The sequence below is a fragment of the Diabrotica virgifera genome, chromosome 1 (assembly GCF_917563875.1).
Source record: "Diabrotica virgifera virgifera chromosome 1, PGI_DIABVI_V3a".
NCBI lineage: Eukaryota > Metazoa > Arthropoda > Insecta > Coleoptera > Chrysomelidae > Diabrotica > Diabrotica virgifera.
Window position 1 is genome coordinate 51,498,478 of NC_065443.1, and position 25,473 is coordinate 51,523,950.

Below are 25,473 nucleotides of genomic sequence, written 5' to 3' on the forward strand. Positions count from 1 at the left end.
AACTTCCTATAATCGACTACGATTCTCCATTTGATTTTTCCTGAGGCGTCTGGATTTTTTGCCACGACCCAGATTGGCGACGACCAGGGCGACTGACTTGGTCTGATGATGCCTTGGTCCAGCATTGATGTTATCTGCTTGTTAACTTCTTCTCGATGAACATGTGGATATCGATATGATTTTGTGAAAACTGGGACTTCATCTGTTGTTCTTATATGGTGTTTTATTTGATTTGTAAATGTTAAAGTCTCATCAGGATTATGGAATGTGTCTGCAAATTTTCTGCATAAACGTCTGATATGCATCTCCTCTTCTGGATTTAGATGATCTGTTCTGATGAGGAGATCAATGTCTATTAGTGTTTCTGTTTCCATAGGAATGATGTCCGAAGTGTACAGATGATATTCATGAAGATCTATTGGATTGCTCTTAACAGGATCAGTGAGTGCTACTTGAATAGGTTCATCGGTGTTGTTGATTATTTCGGTCCAGGCTAGTTGATTGCAGGCTTCGCTAAGAGTTTCTCTTAAAATCGCCCCCTGTATTTCTTGTTTCGGTATAAGTATGGTGCCTTTTGTTTGTTTCACTGGAAGTCGTACTTGTGTAATTGTTCTGGGTTCTAATTGAATTGTATAAAACTGTGTCTTATTGGTTTCATAATAAAAGATAGGGAGAACTGAATGTGCCGTAGTTAGTGTGGATGCTGGGAAATTAAGATGTGCTTGTAGAAGTTTTAAGTTATCAAGGCCTATAAGACCATCAAATGTTTTATGAAATTTAAATAGGTAAAATTTTAGGTTAATATTAGAATTAAATTCAGGGAAGATGGGAATTTCGGCACAATATTCTTGTGAATGGTTTTGAAATATTGAACGGACTACAAACGGTTCGTGCTTGATGAAATTTTTATAAAATTTGGAAGCAATTTCGGGGTTAAGAAATGATTTGGTTGCCCCTGTATCAAGAAGAAGTTTGAGTGGGGGATTTTGGATTTTGATATACGGAAGTTCTTTTTTGTCTGAATAAGAATTGAGTTCGACTACGTTTCTTCGTTTTCCTCTTGGGGTTTTGGAAAATTTACATCTTCTTCCTCCTCGTATTGGGTATTCTGGTAGTCTTCTACGTGGTAGTCATCCGAATATGTGTCCTGATTTGGGTAGTAATATGCCTGTTCTCCATAGTAGGCATTGGTGTCGTTTTCGTCTTGCTGTTCAATATTAAACAGCTCTTCTACGATGATATTTGGAGCGTATTGTTGCTGTGGCTGTGGTCTAAAATTTCTGAAGCTTTGTCCTCTGTTAAATCCTGTTTGGCGTGTGCTTACAGACATCGGTGTTGGCTTGTATTGTTGCGGTGGTTTGCTTGCCCATGGGTTAGGTCTTGGAGGTTGTGTATTTGTTATGGTTTGTTGTTTCTGTGGTTGGAATCGAGTGGGTTGTATTGGCCATCTTGGATTAAATGTGGACTGTTGTGGTCGTGACGGTCCTGGATTATTTCCAAAAAATGGTTGATGTAACTGGGGCCTGGGCATGGGTTGTTGCCATTGTGGTGCTGTTACGAACTGCGGTTGTCTCTGGGGTTGTATGTGAGTAGTTTTATTTGGCAATGAGAAATTGGTTCTTTGTAAGTATCTGATATTGTTCTCTTCTTGGATAAATCGGAGAGCGACAGCGAGGCTTGTAGGCCTCATTGATCGGATGGTTGATCCTATTGGTTCCCTTAATCCTGCTAGGAACGTCGACTATACCGCCACTTTGTTGGGCATTTTACCGATTTTCGTTTCTACTATAATCGTACATAATAATATGTTCCCATTTAACAAAATTTGTTTATTAAATGCTCTTTAGATTTCTGTAATGCGTAATTAATTCTTGGAGTGCTTCACCTTTTACTTTACTTACTCAAAATCCACCCTTGAAAATTTCCTGATGAGTTTACAACATAATACATTTGATGAATACTTAGAAATGCGCAAATTAAAACGACATCGAACACAATGACTTCTAATTGCACGTGCATGTTTACAGACGTCGAAGAAACTTAAAGGAAACCTGAGAAAGTATGGTTTACTTTAACACTCACGTGTACAGACATTATGTGCAAATTTATAAATCGCTCAAAAGGAGCTAAACTCACCGAACCGAAAAATGACGTATGCCGTTTATGTATTGTACTTAAAATAGCGTAGAAACTGTGGTGAAGCTGTAAAAACCTGCAATTTTAGTTTTATCTTAGAAAATAGTTTTATTTATCAAGGTTATATGGAATTAAGTCACAATTATTGTTTTGTAATGGTCAAGTCACTTTTTTTCTAAAATTTATATTTTCTTAGTCTCGTAGTTAGTAACAACTAATTTCGCAATTCATTTGTTTAATAAAAAATTAATCACCCACTTTTGGAGTAGAACTTTTTGGCATGTTGTTTATTATACATTTCTTAACCTTCGGATGACCAAGCGGGGGAAATTGTGACCCCAGCGTATGTTTTTCTTTAATAAACTCAAAAGTAATTTCAATTTTTAACTCATTATTTTTTTATTTGACTTTATTATCATTCTAGATATCCTCATATTTTGAAATAAAAAAAAATCCTTATATTTTACGAATAAAAAATATATTCTGAAGTTGATGTTTAGTAAAATACCGTCCATTATGTGTAATTCCAAGTAGTTTTACGCTAATGACGTCGACTTTGCAAAGTAACAAGACACTTACTCAACATACACACTACACATGACACTAATACTCATGTTGTGACTGGCTGAATGACATAAAGTCCATGCCATAAAAAAATTCATTTTTTTGTTAATTGTCATTTTACACATTTTTGACCTGGGGTCATTCCCCCCCCCCCCTTTGGTCATCCGTGTAACAGAAAAGGTTGGTCATCCGAAGGTTAATGAAGAGATTAAGGTTTTTAGCGACGCGACGGACAGAACATATGAATATCTCAAGGTTTCCAAAAATTAAGATTAAAACCACTTGCACGTCAGAACAACAATTTTGTTTGGTATTATTCACCCATTACGCATGCGTGGAAATGGTGTGTCATTTACACGTCCATGCATTTGACCAAGAGATGGGTAGTTCCATTAAGGCAGAAACGCATTAGAGGTCGCGGACGCGACTCGTCGCGGACAAGACAGTGGTAGACTTGAGATTCTCATTAAAAATTAAATCAAGTCCTCGTCGCGTTCGCGACTTCCAAATGCGTTCATGAAGATTAAAAACAACGCAAAGAATCTGAGCTAGACTAGTCCACGACGAGTCGAGTCGCGTCCGCAACTCTCTAATACTCTAATGCAGCGTTTCCCAAAGTTTTTTGGTCGAGAAGCACTATTCAGGATAGAAATTCTGTAGGGAGGACTTACCATACTGCACCTAAAAACTTGTTATGTTTAAGCGTTTATTATCGCTTTATCGTTTATTATTTGTAATGAGAAGAACAGATATTTGTTCAAGAGAAATCGTTGGAATACAACAAGCCGGCATATTTATGTTTCGTGGACCTTAAGAAAGCATTTGACAGGGTCAAATTAAAGGACGGTATCCATTTGTTATACTCAATAGAGGTACCTCTAGGAATAATTAAAACGATCGAAAACATCTACCAGAACAACACAATAAAAGTAAAAGTGGAAGATGAACTAACTGACCCAATTGAAGCCGGCAATGGGGGGATTCCGTGAGTCCTTTATTTTTCAACCTGATCATGGACGAAATAATAAAAAAAGTAAGAACTAAAAAAGGATATCAAATTGGAGAAAAACAACTTAAAATAATCTGCTATGCAGACGATGCAATAGTAATCTCTCAAAAGTGTAGATGATTTACAGCGTATGCTGCACCAATTTAACATAACCGCCAGAAAATTTAACATTTCCCCAAAAAAGACAAAATGCATGGTTATAACAGCAGATCCAATAAGATGTAAATTGGAGCTGGAAGGTCAGATAATAGAGCAAGTGATGGAGTTTAAATACCTAGGCATCACACTATGAAACAGAAGTGGAAGATCAAGTGAATAGAGCAAACAGAGCCGTAGGTTGCCTGAGTGACATAATATTGTAACGAAAGAGAACTCTTGACCGACCCCCGTATAACGGTACACAACTCGAGAATGACGCTATCGAATGTTCGAGGAGGCGGCGGAGGGGTAAAGAGTGTTCGAGAACGTACCTCAAGTAATCGTGACGAGCTGATAGCTAGAGATGAGCGTGGATTGTTCCAGAATAACGGCTGGGCTATAAATATAACGGATTTAGTTTAAGCTAGAGTTTGTAAAAGAAAACTTATATAAATAAATACTTAATAAAGTCTTAAATAAAGTGTAAATACTTGTTTTATTACAATATGGAAAAATAAAAATATCGGAAAAGAAATGAAAGGCAGAATTTACAAAACAGTCATCAGATCAATAACGACATACGCGGCAGAAACACGACCCGACACAACAGAGAGGACAAAAAAATTGCTCGAAACAGCGGAGATGAAAACCCTTCGAAAAATCGATGGTAAGACTCTATGGGACAGAGCTAGAAGTACAGATATACGACGGAGATGCAAGGTGGATAATATTAATAACTGGGTAAGAAACAGAAAAATAGAATGTAATGACCACATAAGCCGAATTACAACAAATAGAGTAGTCAGGACAGCAAGAGACGGTTCCCCAATAGGAAGACGATTAGTGGTAACATCACGAAAACGATGGAACGACAACTTACTAGAGACACATTGAAAAAACAGAAAGAGTCATGTCTATACAAAAAGAAGAAGAAGAAGTTTATTATCGCCATATAAGGGAGCACCTGTAGATGCTTCGCGGAGCACTCGGTGCTCCGCGGAGCACAATTTGGGAAACGCTGCTCTAATGCGTTTCAGCCTTTAGAGTCTGAATATACGACTACATTAAAGTATTTTAGACAGTGAAAATATTATTACAAATACCTTACCTGATTTCGTACTGTAGACGTCAACAGATGCTTTTGCAGCACCAAAGAGTCGTGTTCTTTTAAAATGGCGCGTATTTTTTTCGTATCCGGCACTGCTACTTTTGGTATTTTATCACTGAGCACTGAGTCAAGATCACAAACACTATTTTGACTTGTCCGTTGATGACTAGATATCGCCGTCGTCGATGACGTCGAGTCTCTACGGAGCTTGCTACTTTCCGACGGCGAAACGCTTCCACTTTTAGTCACAAATTGAAGATGCAAATCGTGAATACGCGAATTCACTTCACCTGAAACAAAAATTTAACGATACACATACCATTTTAAACAAAGAAGTAAAAATATGACTGTAAAACAACAAATCCATAGTTTCAGAACTTAAACCGCTATTGAATGAGGAAGACTGTCATATAAATAAATAATATACCAGGGGTGGCCAAACTGTGGCTCGCGAGCCACATGTGGTTCTTTGAAGGTTTATTTGTGGTTCTCAACAAATATCTGAATTACTTTTAATTTTTTTCTTTCAAAATGTCTTAAATAATTTAAGTAAGTAATTATTACTGATAACAAAAAATATAAAAGACTAAGTGTAACATCAGGACTTTGACAAGGAAAGAATATGTAATAAGTAAAATAAAATATCATCTGAGATGACAGAGGGATTTGCGAATCGATGATCAAAACTATTGCTGGCCTTTGCTGGTGATCTAGGTGCAGTTGCTTATTCTACATGAGACGTGAGAGAGGTGTTTTCACAACTCGAGGAAAAAACAGGTAGTCTGGGCCTTCGAATAAATCAAGAGAAGACGAAATACATGCTAGTATCCAAAAATCCAAGACCAAGAGTTAGGCAGAACATAACTATTAATGACTACAACTTCGAAGTAGTAAAAGAGTTTAAATATCTGGGGGCGGTGATCATAACCACACATATAAAAAGAGGTCTCGGCAAGGATAGGTGCGGTGAATAGAGCATCGTACTCCCTATCATCATTGTTAAGATATAAGTTGCTAAAAAGACATTCTAAATTAATACGGCACATGCCAATTATTCACCCAATGGTTACATATGGAAGTGAAACATGGACTCTACATCAGCGGAAAATAAATATGCTGCTGGTTTTAAGAGGAAAGTTCTCAGAATGATATTTGACCCTCAAAGAAATGAATTGACAGAAGAGTGGAGAAGGCGCTGCAAAGCTGAATTGGTGACTGTGTATGGTACTAAAAATATTTATAAAAGCTAAGATAAGATGGGCAGGTCATGTGGTTAGATCAGAGGAAGACAGAGTGTTACAGACAGTGTCTTTTGGGAGACGGTAGAAGATCAGTAGGCCGTCCCAGAAAAAGATCTAAATATACTGAAATATGTAGTAAAGGCTGCTTGTAGAATTATATTTGAAACGACGATGTGAACCATTTTATTTCAATTTAAAATTCGTGAAATCCAAACACTGAGAGAAAAATTTTATACCTTTTTTACACTTTCTAAATTTAAATAATTGTTTAATTGCGGCTCGCGAAAAATTTCAATTTTTGAAAAATGGCACCCCTGTAAATATACAATACCATAATAAAAAACCGGTAAATGCGGTAAAAATTATTGGCTCACACAATATTCCAGTTCCAAAGAGCTTATAATAAATATTACGTCACTCAAAAATTTATTTTCATTTTTATGGAAAATAAAATTCTAGTTTTATTTTAAAAGATTTTTCCATGATATTTGCTAAATTTAAATAAAACGCACTGCAAAAGAACCTCAAACGGCAAACTTTATCAATAGTCCATGGTAATAAGGTTTTTTCCATGACACTTGAACAGCCAGGGTACTGAAGCGTTTTTTCGACAGGTAATACCTATAAGAGCAAATTGTAACTATTTCCTGCGTAGGATCTGGCGGCCATTTTTATTTATAAACAATTAAGTGTCAAAAAATGACATTTTTCACTTTTTTTTTCAAATCAATGGAAAACAGGGAAACTTATGATTTTTTTAGTACAAATATCTTCGAGAATATGGAAAAAGCTTTAAAATGACGTATTACAAAGTTTGATATACTCATTTATTGTTAATATAATTGCGAAAAAAAAACGGAATTGCAAAAATAATTATTTTCGCAATAACTGTTGTAAAAATTAAATTAGTGTACAGCTTTGAAATTTTTGTCAAATAAGGGTTCTTTGGTGCTTAATATGTGATAAAAATTTCAAAGCGATTCATTCAATTGTTTAAATTTTATTCAAATTATTTATCCCAGAGAGCATTTTTTTTGCAATAACATAAGTCAGAAAAAAATGACGTTAGAACCATTCCACAGGTGTCAAATGAAAGAGCATGAGCTATATTTTCAACTTGGTTTAAAAAAGTGAATAAAAAATGCATTTATTAGTAATAAAAAATTATGCAAAAGTATCGTAAATCTTTCCTTATAAACTTTTTATTTTGTTATATAATTATGATATAAATAACATTACTTAACTACCAAGTAATGTTATTTATATCATAATTATATAACAAAATAAAAAGTTTATAAGGAAAGATTTACGATACTTTTGCATAATTTTACACTTAAAACAGGGTAAAATAGTTAATTTTTTGGAAAAAGTTATTCAAAAAGTTAATAAAGAAAAATTGACGATACTTCTGCATAATTATTTATTACTAATAAATTCATTTTTTATTCACTTTTTTAACCATGTTGAAAATGTAGCTCATGCTCTTTCATTTGATACCAGTGGAATGGTTCTAACGTCATTTTTTTCTGACTTATGTTATTGCAAAAAAATGCTCTCTGGGATAAACAATTTGAATAAAATTTAAACAATTGAATGAATCGCTTTGAAATTTTTATCACATATTAAGCACCAAAGAACCCTTATTTGACAAAAATTTCAAAGTTGTACACTAATTTTTACAACAGTTATTGCGAAAATAATTTTTTTTGCAATTCCGACCTTTTTTCGCAATTATATTAACAATAAATGAGTATATCAAACTTTATAATACGTCATTTTAAAGCTTCTTCCATAATCTCGAAGATATTTCTACTAAAAGAATCATAAGTTTCACGGTTTTCCGTTGATTTGAAAAAAAAAAGAGGAAAATGCCATTTTTTGACAGTTAATTGTTTATAAATAAAAATGGCCGCCAGATCCTACGCAGGAAATAGTTACAATTTGTTCCTATAGGTATTACCTGTCGAAAAAATGCTTCAGTACCCTGGCTGCTGAAGTATCACGAACAGGGTATATTTTTGTCTTATTACCCTGGCCTACAAAGGGGCGTTTTTTACTGTTTCTCGATTACAGGTTCTTCTTATTTTATATATGCAGTACTGCCTATTTTTTTCAACGGTGCCTTTTACTTTGCCCCTAAATTGTCGTTCCATCTTTTCATTGGGCGTCATTTACTTCTTTTGCCTAACGGTGACTTGTCCCTGGCTATTCTTACTATCCTTGATTCAGACATCCTGCTCATTCCACTCTTCTTTTCTGTTCTTTACCCAGGTATTTATATTGTCTACCCCACATATGCGTTTGATTTCCCCACTTCTTACCCTGTCCTGTAGTCCTTTTACAGCAATCCTTCCTAAGATCTTCATTTAGTTGGTCTCCAGATGTATTTGTTTTGCTTATGTCTGGTCTTGTTTCGGCCGTGTAAGTCATAACTGGTCTAATAACGGACTTATATATTCGGGCCTTTGTTTCCACTCTTAGGTGTTTGTTTTTCCAAATTGTGTCGTTTAGGCATCCGGCCGTTCTATTGGCTTTAATTATTTTTGGTCTTTTACATCTTCTTATTATAGACGGAGAGGCAGCGCTGAAAAATCTCTTTGAATTTACTAAAGCTAGATTTTTCACAGTTGATTACTGTCAGTGTGTAGAGAAACATACTGCGGTCGGTCAAGCGAAACGTAGAACAGGGGTTACTGAGAGGGTATCAAAGTTGCTTTCCTACGAAGGTAATTAAATCCATTTACTAAGGCTGAAAATCAGTACACACATTCTAAATTGAATATAAATAAAGGTTATTATAGTCGGTCAGCTGTATGACGGGACAGAGCCGGTCGGTCGGCCCCAATGAATGTACAGGGTTATTCACTATATTTTGACCCCCTTGTAAATTGCTTTATTTACAGAATTAGAAAAAAATGTAAAATACAAAAGTTGTTCGATTTTTTAATTATGATTTTTTGACATATATATCGTACTAGTGACGCATCCATCTGGGCGTGATGACGTAATCGACTATTTTTTTAAATGAGAATAGGGGTCGTGTGCTAGATCATTTGAAAGGTTATTCAATTCTCTATACAGTACTATAAACATTAAGATCATTTTTTATGCAGGGTGTCCAAAAAAATTTTTTGAATTATTAATTAAACAATTAATTTAATTAAAAAAATTGTTTTTGACACCCTGTATAATTAATCATGTTAATGATTATATTACTGAATAGAGAATTGAATAACCTTTCAAATGAGCTAGAACTCGACCCCTATTCCCATTTAAAAAAAAATAGTCGATTAGGTCATCGCGCCCAAATTGATGACGTCACTAGTACGATATATATGTCAAAAAACATAATTTAAAAATTGAATAACTTGTATTTTACATTTTTTTCTAATTCTGTAAATAAAGCAGTCTACAAGGGGGTCAAAATATAGTGGATAACCCTGTACATTCATTGGGCCCGACCGACCGGCTCTGTCCCGTCATACAGCTGACCGACTATAACAACTGTTATTTATATTTAATTTAGAATGTGTGTACTGATTTTCTGCCTTAGTAAATGGATTTAATTACCTTGGTAGGAAAGCAACTTCGATACCCTCTCAGTAACCCCTGTTCTACGTTTCGCTTGACCGAACGCAGTATGTTTCTCTACACAATTACAGTAGTCAACTGTGAAAAATCTAGCTTTAGTAAATTCAAAGAGATTTTTCAGCGCTGCCTCTTGGACTATTACACGTTAAGCGTTATAAACCAGTAAACTATTATCGCCAAAATGGTCTAGTGGTTACGACGCTTATCTTGTGATTGGACAATTCATTTCCCAGCCACCCCAACATTTTTTTCAACGTAATAATTTCTTTTTTATTCACCGAATGTACCTACACTGTATTTTCTTCTATTGGGAATATATTGAAAATAAATATTAAGATAGCTGATAAATGAATTCATATTGCCCGATCAAAAGTTTAGCGTCGTGACCACTAGACCATTTTGACGATAATAGTTTACTGGTTTATAACGCTTAACGTGCAACCGAGAGCCTGTATCCTCGTTAAATTTGCTTTAATGTGATTACGCGTTCGTGCAGCCAAACTCGTTGCAAGTCTTACTAAAAAATCCGCCAAATATTAAAATAAATTTGGGTAACTTTTGAAGCTCCATAACTTCTACATAGTTTAACAGATTTTGATCAGTAAACACGCATTTCAAGAAAATTGACAAGTACTGTCTGAAGCAGCCAAGGTCAAAAATGATATCTGAAATTATTGGATGATTTAATGAGCTTGAAAAACCCTTTTTTTTTCATAAGAAATGGATTTAATCACACTTAGGAGGCCTATATACACCGTTCGACGCGTCTGGAGTCATTCTACAAACCAAATCCCGCAAACCAAAAAAAAGTTGACTAATAGCAAGCTGAAAATTTGTTAACAGCTTAACGGTGTCTAGTCGGACAAACTTTAATGTACATCACAGGAACTCAAACGCTCGAAGGTCATTGCCATATTAAAACCAGGGAAACCAAATGATAACAACTCTAAGAATTACAGACCAATAGCCATACTATCGGTGACGTTTAAGCTTCTAGAGCGCCTTATCTACAATAGAATTAGCCCAAAGCTGCTTGAAACAATACCGATTGATCAGGCAGGTTTCCGACGAAAACAGAGGCTTCCAGTTTCCACCTAAATAACAAGCTTGCAGGAATAATACTCAATATTCAGTTCGAAAACACCACACTCGCCTACAATAAAATACCAAAGTACTCGTACCTTGGGGTGACTCTTGACAGAACCCTATCATTCAAGGAACATCTGATAAAAACAGCGGAAAAACTTAAATCCAGAAACAACATCATCCAGAAGTTGTGCGGCACAACATGGGGAGCATCGGCTTCCACCTTGCGATCATCTGCCCTGGGTCTAGTCTTCTCAACTGCGGAATACTGCTCTTCAGCATGGCTTAACAGCCCACATATACACAAAGTAGATGCCCAATTGAATAATACAATGAGAATGATTGCTGATGTTATCAAATCCACCCCTACGCAATGGCTCTCAGTCCTGAGCCACATTCCACCACCCAAACTACAACGCATGCACGCACTCACTAGTGAGTATAGAAAGAAAGTAATAACGAGAACCTGCCAATCCATCAAGATATAGATGCCGCGAACGGTAACCGTCTACGCTCCAAACGACCACCAATAAAAACAGCAAAGGTTGCTGTGGAAAATGAGTTCAATTTAACGACAACATGGACTCGAGAATAGATGGAACAACAAAATAGCAACTTACCCTGCATCACACAAAAACCACCAGGCTTTGACTTACCACGCAACACATGGTCTATGCTGAACCGAATCAGAACCCAACACGGTAGATGTGGTTACATGATGGACAAATGGGGTAAACGACCATCCCCACCCTGTGACTGTGGACAACCACAAACCATCTATCACATCACAGAACAGTGTCCCACAAGATCATATCATGGCAGGTCAGAGGATTTCCTGATGGCGACTCCAGAGTCGATAGACTATGTAAATAAGTTAGATGTACGTTTGTGAACCTATGTATTGTCTTATACAAAATATATGTAAATGTAAATGTGTCAGGTGCCATACGCTAAATAAAATAAATACTGAAACAGGGGAAGTTTTAATTGTGTAACAGGTTAAAAATTTGAAACGTCAGACTACGAAAACGTTCCATGTATTTTGTATTTTGTCAGATAGAACTTCCAATTGATTTGTTACAATTTCATTAAACGCTCATGCAAAAATCAGACTGGTGTTTATCACCAACTGGGCATTTTAATCAGTGGAACACGAAGAACATGTCAAATGACAGGAATCATGTTGGTTAGTAATGGCAGTCTGGTTTTTGCATGAGAGTTTAATGAGAAGGTAACAAATCAATTGGATGTCCTGTCCGACAAAATACATGGGACGTTTTCGTAATCTGACGTTCCATATTTTTAAACTGTTCCACAATTAAAACTTCCCCTGTTCCAGTGTTCCCGCGCATCAAAGTTTGTCCGACTAGACACCGTTAAGCTATTAACAAATTTTCAGCTTGCTATTAATCAACTCTTTTTTGGTACGCAGGATCCAGGCCTATTATTGGCGCAATTCGTAGGTGGAAATTTTGAGTAATTGCCGAAAAATCAAAATGTTCCAAGTTCAATTTTTTAGTTTTTCGGCTATACTGGGCCGTGTATATGTCCGATCCTAACCACTTAGGCATCATTTCAAAGCTGGACTCAGGCGGTACCGATTTGGTATATTTTAGGTTTTGCTATCTCTATTTAAACCTGAGATACATTCACCCAAAAAATATGCCTGCTGCACAAACTACACCGGCTTTGAATCGGCCCCGACCGCCTCTTGAAACATAGAAGGCCAAACACACAGCCACAAACATTTACCCCTTTTAGAGGCATAAACATTGAGCAAAATTAACCGATTTTCAAAATTAGAAACGCGTTGGAAAGGTAATGACCAATACTATCATAAGCCGCACAGGTCAGAGTTATATTTTCGAAATTTTTGGGAGTTTTCTCATAAAAACTTTGGGGTCATAAAACTCACACCTTTAAATCAAAATAGATGGTTGATATATGGATTTGCGGGTCTTTTTCTAATCTTAAAGATGGGATTTGGCCCATTTTTCAATTCAGTCACATTGACAGAATCAAAAACTTCGCGTCTGTAGGTATATAATATAGTGTCGCATGTAGCGGGGTGTGCGCCACTGGTGAGAAATACTGTTCTCTGAATCGTGGAAGAAAGTATTAGATAAAATAAAAGATGAATTCATTAGAAGCGATCTTTGAAATGTGTAATATGCGGATAACGGTAAGAGAATGATGCGGTCTGAAGGTAGAAATAGACGAAAAATTCATTGTTAATTTCAAGTTTAGTTGACGAGATACCTTGAAAAGAACTTGTTGTTGGCATAGTGTATTTCTGGAGCAACCACTAATCCACCTTACCTCTTTGTGTAACAACCGCTTTGAGCTGCTCCTCCAAATCAAGCTTCGTCGTCAACAAATGCTCTAAATCCTCTTGCAATCTTGAAGTATGCACTCTCCCGGCCAGCACTTCAGCCTCCATCTCTGCCAACCGATCCAGGAGTAGATCGCGCTCCTGACGCAGTTTTCGCACGTCTGTTGATGATGTCGGACAAGAGGAAGAAAAAATAACTTGCTGAAACGAACCACCTCCATCTTGTTCGTCTTTATGCATAGCTTGTTCGCGGAGAGTGCCTTGCAGGACTTCGGCTTCATCTTTTAAACGGGTTCCTTTGCGGTGAATGATGTCTAGAAGGTTCCAAAGTTCGTCTTCGACTTCGTCAGACTCTATCGCACCTGTAACAAATAAATAATTACATACTTTTAAAAATATTAATGTAAAGTGAAATGAAGAGTCGATACTCGAACTTATTTAAATATTCTAACAAATTAAATATAATAAAGACGTAATTACGTAAGTTTCTATATAACCGTTGGTATTTTAATATTGTGCTCAGCAGGTTTCTCCATATGAATGCCATTTGCATTACTTACGGGTACAATGATCTGAAGAATTCAGGATTTGAAAGATAAAACTAAATCGTGACTACTTGTAATCATTCTAATGATTTTCTTACGTTTTTAGTTATTTTGCGTATTTTATCTTAATTCTAGTTCACAGTGGACGAAATTCGTGAAGGTCGTCCAAAATCTGCTGTTGGGGCAGATGTTGATTATTATACTGTGTTAATTGAAGTTGCTAAAATGGAATAAAAAAAGGTTCACCCTCTAGTAGTTGACTTCATAAATTGCGACAAGACAAGAACTATATAGAACAAATGAGAAAACAGGTAAAAGTAATCTGCAATACCGAGAAACCGAACCAATCCACAACGAGAGGAATAGAAAACAGGGTATTACTAAGAACAAGTCTCACTTTAGATTATAAACAACTAAAAAAACAAATAAGCTAAAATCCAAACTAACAATACATAATACCACCTTTACACGATCAATATTATTGAAGCAATATTTTTTCAATGGTATTATTGTTTCAATACATTCCTTACACGTTCAATACATATATTCCTCAATATCGATATTGCTTCAATAATATTGACCGTGTAAAGGTGACTTTGGACAATCCTACCAGTGCCAACATAAGTGTCAGAAACTTTTTGCAATGGACAGATAAGACTGGAGAAATAAACTTAAAAAAGGTCGAGTCCCAAGCGTGGCTGTAAAATACAAAACGGGGAATCAGAAAGAGCTTTGCTTATCTTCATATTCAAGAAAATTCTAATTCAATCATTAACAAATCCTCCAACTAAACCAAATTACTTGCTCAAATGAACGATTATTATTTTGAATATATCCAGTAGTATAATAATTATTGGTATAAGGAGCCGTATAGATTTATTGTTGGATGTAGATCGTCAATATTATTGAAGTTATACTTCTTTACGCGCGATATGAGGGTGCATTTTAATAGGATTAAAACCTTTGATCCCGGCGCAGTCGCATTACAACTTTGTTCTGATTGGATGTTCAAATGACATGACAAAAATTATCCAATATGGCAGCTGTGGCACAGCTGTGGGACTGTGGTTTGGTTATGTATGGTTGTTGCGTTTTAAAATTTGTAGGAAGAGAAACAACAAACAAAAAGTTAGTTAATGGTTATACTGCCTTTTTAAATAGTTTTCATATTATATTTTTGGACTTATTAACATAGAAGAGATGATTGTTGCATGCCAATGTGAAAGCCCATCAAACTGTGACTAGTATGAGCGCCGCAAAATTACTGATAAAATACCTATTAGCTCGAAGGCGTAGAGAACTGTGGATAACAACAATCAACCGGGACGATCTACGATCTCGCTTATTCAAAGCTAAAGAATCTTACACTGGTAAGTGTTTTAAAAATAGTTGATCAAATTTTGTTATGATATTTGAATATAGCCACTTTGCACGATGCAAGTGATTGCGAAATTTATTAGTCGTTATACGGGCTCTGATTGGGTGTTGAAATGATCTGTCAATAATAAATAATTGTTCAATATGAAGGTAAACAAATGTATAATATATTAGTTTTATTGTTGTGAGGACAGAAACAAAAAAGTTTATAATTGTAGTGATTTTTAAATAGTTTTTAAAGCAACAGGTACGTAATAATTGTAAATGTATCATAGGTAGCTACCTATTTGAACCTACCAAAATACATAGTATGTAATAGTTTTATTTACATAATTTGATTATTATCAAAATTTCTATCAATATTCACCTAATATATTGTTTTCTTACTCTATGTTTTGTTGTATTTTTTCAATTCTAAATCATTTCAATTCAAAATCAAAATAATTTGATTTACATAATTCAAAAATATCAAAAGTTTAATCCGTTTAGTTAGTCGATCTTCGCACATAATGACACACTGTCTCCGTGGCGAAGCGTTTAATGCGAGTGAACCCCAATACAACGCCAATACCAGCCACGCTGGTAAGTTGGTTCGAATCCCAATAGAAACTTTTATTTTTTTATTTTTTTTATACATTTTATGATTGTAAGTATATTTATTATATAATTTTATTTTCAGAAAATACGTATTTAGTTAAAAAAATTTCCGACAATTAATGTTCAGAAATCATTTGTGGCATTTTTAATGTGTTTGTGTGTGTTTTATTCTTTTATTATTTTAATTTTTGGCACTGTTTTAATAAAAATGTTTGAGAAGTAGTAAGTATAAATTAGTTTAATATTTAAATAAAATATAAATAAAAAGTAATTATATGAATAAAAATGGTATACATTTTTATTTTAAATTAATTTCGTTTATAATCATATAATCATATAATAGAAGTATAACTTCTTACGTGCATACAAAGTACACACACATTCTTTTTTTTTCTGGGTCCTAAACACAGTCCTTTGCTTTAAAGGTGTGTCTATACCAAAGCAACATACTTCAACTTTTGTATTTTACAATGTTGAAGTAGGTTGAATTAAGTTTCACATTTTTGTAACAAAGTGTTTTCACCCAAGCAACTTTGTTGTACCAATGTTGGAATTTGTTGCATGTATTTGCGACTAGATGCATTATCATGTATCCACTGAAGCAACGATACTTGTTTATTATGTGCGACGAAAAAGACAATCTGTTGGTAGCGGCTGCTTGCGTGATAATTGAAAGAAATTCGCGTAAAGGGAAACATAAATGTTGGGTTCGTCCTAGTCTACAAAAAAGAAAATAGTATGGTAGAAATTCCATACCAACAGATTTAAAAAAACGATGATCTTTTATGAGGTGAACTCCGTACAGATGGTTGCTTCAAAAAATTTTGCGGATGTCCAATCCAGCTCTGTTAATAAAAGAGGCACCTGCTCCGGATTTCTTCACAGCTTTGTATTTCTTCCGCTCTCTGTAGAACTAGGCTTGCAAGTTTCTTATTTTTCGTTTTGCCTTCTATATAATCCGGCACCCTGATAGGGCAAAAGGAAGGTGCGAAAGAAAGAAAGCCTTTTCTATATATTCACAGTTTATATTGCTACAAATCTTGGACCAGGCATCATGTTTTGCTTCTCAGCATTTATAATTTTTGTCAGTTGCATTCCAAAGACATGTATGTTGTTTATAATTGTCTGTTAAATTAATGCATTTTTTAGAGTCCATTTAAGTACCATTTTAATACCCAAATTCAGAAATACAGAAAACAAAACGAATAGCTCGAACCTATCAACAACTAGCAACTAGGACTAATTACAAGCCGTCCACACTGATGTTAACATTCGTCGCTGTTACAATGTTGCAAGATCCTTTTTAGTATGATATAACTGATCCAAATAATGGCATAACCCAGACATCCAAAGTGAAAGTTATCCTCCAACACCAAATTGTTCTATATGGTCCACATAATATTCAGAAAAAAGTCACACCATTTTGAGCGTTGGGTTTGGGGGGGGGGAGAGGGGGGGAGAAATCGGTATATTTGTAGTTTTTTAGGTTTTTCGTCAATATTTCTAAAACTATGGGGTTTAGCATGAACAACCTTCTATACAAAAATGTTCTACATTAAATTGACAATAAAAAAGATCCTATGCATAATCCTTCTAAAATGACGGTTCCAAAGTTACGGAGGTAGTATAGTACAATTGGTCCAAAAAAGGCCTAACCCAGACATCTAAAGTAAAAGTTTTCCTCCAACACCAAATTGTTCTATATGGTCCACATATTGTTCAGTAAAAAGTTACACCATTTTGAGCGTCCGGTTTGGGGGGGGGGAGATGGGGGAGAAGTCGGTAAATTAGTAGTTTTTTTACGTTTTTCGTCAATATTTCTAAAACTATGCTTTAGCGTAAACAATGGTCTACACAAAAATGTTCTACATAAAATTTAAAACAAAAAAGGTCCTATACATATTTGCTATAAAATCAACGGTTCCAGAGTTACGGAGGGTGAAAAGTGAAGGTTTTCGATACTTTTTATATTATCTGGGCAATTGATGATGATTTTGGGTGGTGTGGTTGACGTTTCTTCAAGGCCTTATCACTAACATATCATCGGCCACTGAAATAGCAAATTTTATTTACAAAACACAATCCTGTTAAAGAAAATTTCTATAAATTGCCCAAAGAATATAAAAAGTATCGAAAACCTCCACTTTTTACCCTCCGTAACTCTGGAACCGTTGATTTTATAACAATTATGTATAGGACCTTTTCTGTTTTAAATTTCACGTAGAACATTGCTGTATAGAACATTGTTTTTGCTAAAGCATAGTTTTAGAAATATTGACGAAAAACGTAAAAAAACTACTACTTTACCGACTTTTCTCCTCCCCCCCCCCCCCAAACCGGACGCTCAAAATGGTGTAACTTTTAACTGAACAATATGTGGACCATATAGAACAATTTGGTGTTAAAGAAAAACTTTTACTTTGGATGTCTGGGTTAGGCCTTTTTTTGGACCAATTATACTATACTACCTCCGTAACTTTTAAACCGTTCATTTCAGAAGGATTATGCATAAGACCTTTTTTATTTAAAATTTAATGTAGAACATTTTTGTATAGAAGGTTATTCATGCTAAACCGCATAGTTTTAGAAACATTGACGAAAAACGTAAAAAACTACAAATTTACCGATTTCTCCCCCCTCTCCCCCTCCAAACCCGACGCTCAAAATGGTGTGACTTTCTTCTGAACATTATGTGGACTATATAGAACAATTTGGTGTTGGAGGATAACTTTCACTTTGGATGTCTGGATTTGGGTCTAGTTATACCATACTATTTACCTTTACCGCCGAAAATGGAAACACACAACATACTCCAACTGCGACATAAACATACTGCAATACAGTGTAACATACTACAACAGCAGCCAACTTTTCTGTTGTTGTTGCAGTAAGTTGCGGTATGTTGCTTTGGTGGAGACAGCTTTATAATGGTTCTAGCAGCTAGCTACTTTTATTTCTTTCCGGGTCTGCTAATTTGATATGTAACACATGTTTTTCAATTATTGCTCTTTCAATTGTCGCTATTTTTTCAGTATAATCACAAATAATAAATAATCGTCTTTGAGAGTAATACAAAAAAAAATTTAAAGCACTCATGGGAGTGCCGACAGAAGTGAAAACTTCTTATAGTATATAAATTACGAGCTCAATGCTTTTCCCCACCAAAAAAGAAGTGCTATACCTATATTATATACGCGTTGCGTACGTTCTATGCTATTTATGTATACATACACATTATGTAGATATATGTATACGTACGAAATTTAGTTCGGCAAAGTGATGACGGTCGCAAACTCAATACTTTTTTCCTATCTAAAAAGTGCACAACGTCCCTAAAGAAGTTTTCACTTTTAAAATTTATTTCGTCAAACAATGACGGTCGCGAATTCAATGCTTTTTCCCCTATCCAAAAATCGCACAACGTCCCTAAAGAAGTTTTCACTTCAAAAAAATGTATCACTCTGGTCATCGGAAGAACACGAAAATTAAAACACTATCGACATTGCGTATTCCTGTCCAATCGCGAATGTTTTTTAGCCATGACATTTACTTCGTTCCAAATAATAATAATCATAATAAGCCCTTGAACCAGAAATGCGCATAAACCACCTCACTAAAGACGAAAAAATGTGCACCTGGATGGGTAAACCTCTGCACAGGCGACATCCCAATGAGGTCAGCCAAGACTATGTCGACAATACAGCGTCGAACTATTGGTTGATATCAGGAAAGATGTTACCTGAAACGGAAGGTTCATTACTGGCCACTCAGGATCAGGTTATACCAACCAGAAATTACCTGAAATATATCATCAAAGACCCTCAGGTTCAAAACGAGAGAATGCCGATATGGATGTCAAGCCCAAGAAACCATTCAACATCTTACAGGGGGCTGCCAGGCATTTGCTGCAACTGAATACAAGAAACGGCATGACGCAGTGGGAAAAATCCTTCATCAAGAGATCAAGCTATCAAGCTGGGACTTCTCCAAACGGACCATCTCCCGTATTATCAATACGTCCCTGAGAGTATGCTTGAGGATGGAAACTACAAGCTATACTGGGACCGCACTGTGCTCACAGACGAAACAGTGGCACATAATAGACCAGATATCATACTATTTAATAAATTAACAAGACAAACAACACTAATTGATGTGGCGATACCTAACAACAATAATCTGCGTAGTAAATTTACTGAAAAGATCGCCAAGTACAGAGACCTGGAAATTCAAATACGAAGGCAACGGAGAATGCAAAGTATCCAGACGATACCGATTATTATGTCTACTACTGGAGTCATTCCGAAGACCCTTCTCGAAAGCATAAAAAAAGCTGGGTCTGAATGAACATCTTTATAAGACCATGCAGAAAGCTCTACTACTCGCGACGGCCAGAAGTGTATGAAAATTTTTGGGAGATACACCTGCATTCCAAGTCACCTAGGGCTCGATAACACGGAAAGAGTCCCACCAGAGCTCAGTCCTTTTGAAACCGTATGTATCTGGGATGAGTCAATTTTCCCCTTAGAGGGAGTGTGAGCTGTATGGCTAAATCTGGATAAGCCCTCGACTTTACCTTTCATGATAAGCTGGAGGATTTGTGCTGGTCTCCTAAGAACACGCCCTAGGTATACAATTTTTCATATTCTAATAGTTTTCAATAGCTAACGAACGGAATTTGCTCTATTTAACATAGCTTCATTGGTCTGAATCGCTGTGCCGGGTATTCGGAGTATTCTTCTATGCAACAACATCTCAACCTCCTCTAAGCGATTTATAGTATCAGCCTTTAGAGTACATGTCACGGTGCCATATAACAACACTGACCAAACAGCGTTTGATCATTTTTTTGTCGTAACTTTAGGTTTAAGTTGTAGGTACAGAAGAATGATTCAAGTTTTAGAAACTTTGTGTGAGCTGCTTCAATTCTAGATTTGATATCTTTACTTGGCTCTAGTTGGTTTTTAATTTAGCATCCCGGATATTTAAAGTGAGTAATTCTCTAATGTTTTGTTGATATATTTCTAGGGAAGCACCGTCGTGAGGTTGGCGACTAAATATCGTAAAATTTATCTCGGAAGCCTACATTTTTAGACCCTTTCCTCTTCCAGTGGTGTTTACGCAATCCAATAATTCTTGAAGTACCTGGAGACTATCGCAGATAGAGTCTTCAGCATATCTAAGATTACTAATCACTTTGACTAAACCATTGATCTTCACGCCATAATCTCCCATCGATTCGCATGGCTGTTTTCTGCTTCTAATAAAAGTTTTCTATAATATGTAGGTCTCTACCATCAATACCTTTGGTTCTTAATATTATGTTCTATAGCGTTCCATTATGTAGCATGTACATAAAGAAATTACTTGATTTAAATACCTTGATCACGATCTAAAAATCACTAGAGGCAATCAAACAAAACAGATATAAAGAAGGATGCTATAAAATATGCATGGAAGATACTACAGAGAAAGGAACAAGGATAAATGCAGACTTGCAGAACATGTAGCCGGACTGAACGATACTATAGTGACTACAACACTATTGAAATCGACATCCCATGATCCCATGACTCAACTGAAGAAGTCGGCGTAGGACACCGACGTGACTGAGGGGCAATATTCAGAAATTAAAAATAACTGGATGCAACTTGCACAACTATACATTCCTGGAGGTTTCTTAAGGAAGTAGGCTATATGTCCTAAGGAAGACACTAGCAATTACTATATTTTTGATCCGTGTATATCAGGATACAAAGCATGTATGAACCAGTACTCTTGTTTTAGGATACTGAAGATACTCTATAATACTCGTATATAAGAGCTGAAAAAATTCTGCCCCACCTAGCCTTCTCCTGTTTAATACATTCGACAGTATACGTTAGAAATAAGAGCCCCACTAAATGTTATTGAATATTTCACTCACCAGCTGCAGATGAAGATGTTGCCAACGCAGTAGATGAAGCGCTATGTGTTTCCTTGCTCGAAGTTTCGGTACTGAATCCCGAATCTTGCACCGCCGTATCTCCTCCTTTCTTCCTATCGTCCTTACTGCCAATTTTCTTCCTCACTCTTATCCCCGGTGTCCAATCTCCTGGTCTTATCGATACGGGAATGTTGGAATGGTGTGAGGTCATCGTCGCCGGGGTGGAGGACGCCATCTTACTTCGGAGGTTTGGAAAAGTCTCGATGACGAGATCGCGGAACTCCAGGAGGGCCCCCACCTCATGCTGAAGTTCTTGAAGGGCGACCAGAGACTTGGCCTGTTCGCTGATGAGGTAATGAAACGGGCCTGCTGGTTGGCGCAGCTGCAGGCAGTCCATGCCACCTGATCCCACTGGGTCGCCGCCCTGAAATTAATACACATTAATAATATAAGGTTTTAAGAAAAATAAGTATAAATAAAATTGAAGATGACATAATTAACCTATCTATAACACGTAGAAAAAATTAACAAATAAGGAAATTACGTGAATGCGAATGGGTAGTAAGTTAACTATAATTTTGTTCCGAAGCTATTTTCTTGGGTCATCTTAATATAATTTACTTTTTTATTGGGAATAAGAAACAATTTTAAATAAGCCAAATAAAATTGTGGCTTATTCCCAATAAAAATTCCCAGTAATAATGTGTAGGAGTAGAATAATAATTTCTTTTTTGTTGAACGGAAAAGAATTGTGTTATTTGCACTTATACTATAAAAAATTATAAAGCTAACAATTTACGTCGACTATGAAACCAAGCATCCTCAGGTTTCAAGCCAGTATCCACCAAATTTCAAATTAAGATCAGATAAGATCTTTAAAATCAAATTTAAATAAGCTAGTCAATTTTGACGACATTTAGCAATCAAGCTAATAATGTGGCTGAAGCTAGTTTTGTTATTGCCTGTAATATTGGTCGTGAAAAAAGCCCGTATGGAGAAGAAGTGTTTATAAAAAAAATTGGAAGATGTACTTAAATATATTTTAAAAAAATATTTAAAGAAGTGTATTGATTCAGCTTAGCCCTTGACTTGGCATAATATATCTTCCACAATAGACAGTTTTCATACGTTTTCACCCGACTTTGTTGTTAAAGAAGAATTATTATTAGATTTAATAGCCCTTCATGATTTAACCCCCATTGTCGATATTAAAAATGCATTAGATTCCATAATGAAAAATTTTGATGTGCCTCTTATTAAACTTGCAAGCATTGCAACTGATGAAGCTCCGGAAATGCTGGGTAAAAAAGTCGGTCTTAATGGGCTTTTAAGAGAAGATTATCAAATTCTATCATTCATCAATTATGCATACAATTTCCGATTCACTGCATAAAATTTCCTTGAGGAATTAAAGGACGACAAACTTCCAGATGACATTAATTTCTTTTGTATTGTTAGATTTACGAGGCTAAATCAGCGCGTCATTAATTTTTTTTTAAACTTCTGCGAACTTTCAACAGTGTGGCAACAGTGCGTCGGCAGTACGTGACACTACTCGCTTACAGTATTTCTCAGGATCATCTTTCAGTGCGTCACAGTTTTTCGATTTCTTTCTAACGCATTAAATTGTATGTGACAGAAAAAAAGGCACGTCGGTGATTACATTTCGTCGGTGACATTTTTATAACATTTATTCTAGTTATTCTAGTTGTCGATAGATGGCGCCATAATAAAAAAATATTTTTTTTTTAATTAGATAATAATATTAAAAATATAATCTGTATAATTTATAAGACTATACAAATCAAAGAAAATACCATTTTATAAATGCAAGAAACACATTTGATTTGTTTTTATTCCAAATTGAAAATAAAATGTGACAACTGTCAGATTTAACTAAAATGTCATGTTAGAATAAATGTCATAAATGTATATTATCACGGACTTACCCATTTTCCTATCATTTGTTACGCACTGAAAAATGATCATGAAAAGGACAATACTATCAAAAACGAAGGCACAGTATTGTGATAATAATAATTATTATACTCGATCATATATAATCGATTTTAGTAATTCCAATGACACAAAATTTAGGTATGGGATAAACAGTTTATTTGAAGAAAGTGTATTTTTTTGTTCTTCTTAATGGCCGTACAGACTCGTTTTTGTAATATGTTATTTAATTATAGGGTCATTCCATATCAACTCAACACAGCTAATTTCCACCCCCTCTTCAGATTTGGTTATAATATGGAATACTCACAGTGGCTAATAAGGGAAACAAAAATACAAAATTTTAAATTCTTATCTCAAGCTGTTTTCGAAATAGGGTTATGTAAAGTTTCCAAAAAAAAATCCAAAACACCGCGACCATACTTTATTGGAATGGTCGTAGAAGCTGTCCTAATTGAGCTAGAATGCTAGGAGAGGTGTCATTTTGCAGCATTTTTAAAGCTCTTTACAGTGATATATACAGCATGATGTTATGATAAACAAGTTTTTCTTAAACAAAAAAATATATTTTGAATAAGTTTTTTTCCAAAAAGTACATAATTCAAAATTTTCATAATATTCCTATAAATACAGTTGTTAATAACATATAAAAAATATATCATGGGATGGTGATGGGTTCAACATAAAAAAATAAATTTTACACACACAGTATGGTTAGTCTGACCAACTCCAATTCAGCCGAATCCGGGACAAGGCTGAAAAAAATACCTGAAATCCGGGACTTTTTAATGAAAATCGGGCCATTTTTTTTTCAGAAGACGATAATTAAAATACAGAAATGAAAAAGAGTCCACCGTTTTAGTTTTCGTAGAACTATAATACCACGATATAAATGCATGTGTTTTGGATGTAGTATAAGTATTACACTCTAGAAATTGTCCACTTTTTTTCATCCCACCAAATCAATTTGATGTGAATTCTTAGAAGAATAACGTATTCAAAATTTCAAAATAGAATTTTACCTAAAGCACACTAAAGGTTGAAAATTCGGATGGCCCGGAAGCCTTGTCCGGGACGCCGGGACACGACTTCGTAATTCGGGCCATGTCCCGGATTTTTAGGGCTAGTTGGTCACACTAAGTATGGTGCAAATGAAAGAAATAAATTAGTAATGTCGCAAGCTGGCGACTTTTGGCATAATTTTTTGGCATATATATCATACTAGTGACGTCATCCACCTGGTCATTTAAAAAAAATCATCGATTACATCATCGCGCCCAGATTGATGACGTCACTAGTATGATATATAGGCCAAAAATTACAATTTAAAAATAAAAATCGACCTGTTTCGGGATTTTTTCTTAAAGTCGCCAGCTTGCGACATTACGAATTTATTCCTTTCATTTGCACCATACCGTATGTGTAAAATTTATTTTTTTTATGTTGAACCCATCACCATCCCATGATAAAAATTTTATATGTTATTAACAACAGTACTATGTATTTGTAGGAATATTATAAAAATTTTAAATTATGTACTTTTTGGAAAAAAAACTTAATCAAAATATATTTTTTTTGTTTGAGAATAATTTATTTATCATAACATCATGCTGTATATATCACTGTAAAGGGCTTTAAAAATGCTGCAAAATGACACCTCTCCCAGCATTCTAGCTTTATTAGGACAGCTTCTACAACCATTCCAAAAAAGTATGATCGCGTTGTTTTGATTTTTTTTGGAAAACTTTACATAACCGTATTTCGGAAACGGCTTGAGATAAAAATTTAAAAATTTTGTATTTTTCTTCACCTAATCATCCACTATGAGTACCCTAAATTTTAACAAAATGTAAATAGGTCAGGAAAA

At 35.2% G+C, this 25,473-nt stretch overlaps 1 protein-coding gene across 2 annotated transcripts in view; it reads right to left on the reverse strand.

Annotated features, from left to right (window-relative positions):
* LOC114325533 (splicing factor, suppressor of white-apricot homolog) overlaps positions 1–25,473 on the reverse strand; it is a 371,767-nt gene that overhangs the window by 126,938 nt on the left and 219,356 nt on the right. For both annotated transcript variants that reach the window (XR_003651690.2, XM_028273605.2), the window contains exons 2-4: positions 21,651–22,074; positions 13,193–13,567; positions 4,956–5,245 (exon numbers count right to left, since the gene is read on the reverse strand). Coding sequence is in view for 1 of the 2 variants with exons in the window: in XM_028273605.2 (XP_028129406.2) it covers positions 4,956–5,245; positions 13,193–13,567; positions 21,651–22,074 (1,089 nt within the window). In the remaining variant the exon portion in view is untranslated. The remainder of the gene's footprint in view (positions 1–4,955; positions 5,246–13,192; positions 13,568–21,650; positions 22,075–25,473) is intronic.